The 1,679-nt window shown below is 37.2% G+C and overlaps 1 protein-coding gene across 1 annotated transcript; it reads left to right on the plus strand.

Moving 5' to 3' along the window:
- Positions 1-1,087, plus strand: LOC109592370 (uncharacterized). Its single transcript, XM_020007832.1, has 2 exons — positions 1-37; positions 85-1,087. The coding sequence occupies exon 2, from the start codon at positions 253-255 to the stop codon at positions 970-972; it is 720 nt and encodes a 239-aa protein (XP_019863391.1). The 5' UTR covers positions 1-37; positions 85-252; the 3' UTR covers positions 973-1,087.
- Positions 1,088-1,679: the final 592 nt, after the last annotated feature.

The following is a 1,679-nucleotide window of genomic DNA, read 5'->3' on the forward strand; positions in this document are numbered from 1 at the left end:
GCAATCAGCCCAGACAAGACTAAAAGTGATGATCAAAGTATGTCAAAATGATTTAATAGTTTCTAGTAACATATACTATAATAGAGTCAGATCTACCTCCAGATGTCAGTGAACATTGTCCAAAACTAGAAAATATAAATATATCGCTAACTAAGAAATCTTTTGGAAAACTAACTGAAGAAGAAAAGGAATTTATAACAAGAAGTCAATGTCATTCTGGTGACTGCCACATCTATAGAATACCGTGCTGTGATGGGTGCCACTGAACCTACTGGAGGTGATCGTAAATATATTAGAGTTATCACAAAAAATCAATCAGCAAATTTTATCCTGGGGAAATTTGGGCCGTGTAATGTTGCAATAATAAGCACAGGCCAGGGTCCAGATGAAACCGATAGAGTTCTTACTTCAGTACAAAATGATGTGAATGCTGAGTTTGTCATTGCTATTGGGATATGCTATGGAGCAAAGGAGAGTGAAACTGAGGAACTTGGTGATAAAACAAAATTAGCTGACATTATTGTTGCCAAAAGTATCATAAACACTACAAGTAAGCGTAACGAAAGAACTGAAACTGTTGTTAAAACAAAGGAATGCCAGTGTGGAGGAAAGCTGTTGAATTTATTCAGACATGATGATGTTTTTAAATTTAAAAGTAAACCAGTTAAAGTTCACATTGGTGTCTTGGCATCTGAAGACACATTGCAACACAATGAAGAAGAAAAACAGAAAATGTTAAAACAAGTCCCACAAGTACTTGGAGGAGAAATGGAAGCAAATGGTATAAATCGGGTTGCAGAGAGAGAAGGAGGATTTCAATGGATTGTAATAAAAGCTATTGTTGACTGGGGAAATGAAAAAAAAGACAAAAAGTGGCAAAAGTTTGCAGCTGTCTCGTGTGCAAGGTTTGTCCGACAGTGCTTGAAAGACAATGAGCAACCTGATGGGGGTGACCCACTAAAGGAACTTTAATGAGTAAACTTCTAAACTAGTTTAAATTGATTTTCATAATAATTTTTGTGCCTTTTATAGAATCGTTTAAAGTAGTGATAGACATTTTTAGGCCCATAACTATTCTTATATTAATTGCTATAAATAGTGTTCACTTTTTAACATCATTTTTACGAATTGCTGATTGTAGTGCAGTGCATTCTTGGTTGCAGTAAACACAGTCAATTGTATTAAAGGTGAAGAGCTGTAGATAATTTTATACATCATGTGACACAGTGCATATAGCTTTGATCTATATGCCTTGATAAGGGAAAATCCCCAACACCCACACACTTCACAACACAAAATGGCCTCCTCTTTAATCCCACCTTCTCCCCTTGATTCCAGTCCTAGAGAAGACCTGTGGGCTGAATGGGTGGAACCATTAGGCCACTCCAATTTGATTCCTTGTTTCCCATTACCCACCCGCATGGGGCCGCATCGCTATTCATTATTGCGGTTTTTCATTGATTATACAAGCAATTTATACAGCTGATAATGAATAAATTTAATGAAAATGAACAAACCCGCCCGCCCGCATCAGGCCCGCCTCTGTAATGGGAAACTATGAATCTTATTGGAGTGGCCTTAACAAAATGGCAAACCTTTGGCCTGTACTTACCAGGAATAAAACAAAAGGACATTGATAAGATTGAAGAGGACAAGACTGGAGTGGAGAGTAGGAAGAT

This window comes from Amphimedon queenslandica, unplaced genomic scaffold (assembly GCF_000090795.2).
Source record: "Amphimedon queenslandica unplaced genomic scaffold, v1.1 AMPQUscaffold_5447_Cont22584, whole genome shotgun sequence".
NCBI classification, from domain to species: domain Eukaryota; kingdom Metazoa; phylum Porifera; class Demospongiae; order Haplosclerida; family Niphatidae; genus Amphimedon; species Amphimedon queenslandica.

Coding starts and splice junctions, on each gene's coding strand:
- LOC109592370 (XM_020007832.1), top strand. CDS start 253: ATGGGTGCCACTGAACCTACTGGAGGTGATCGTAAATATATTAGAGTT.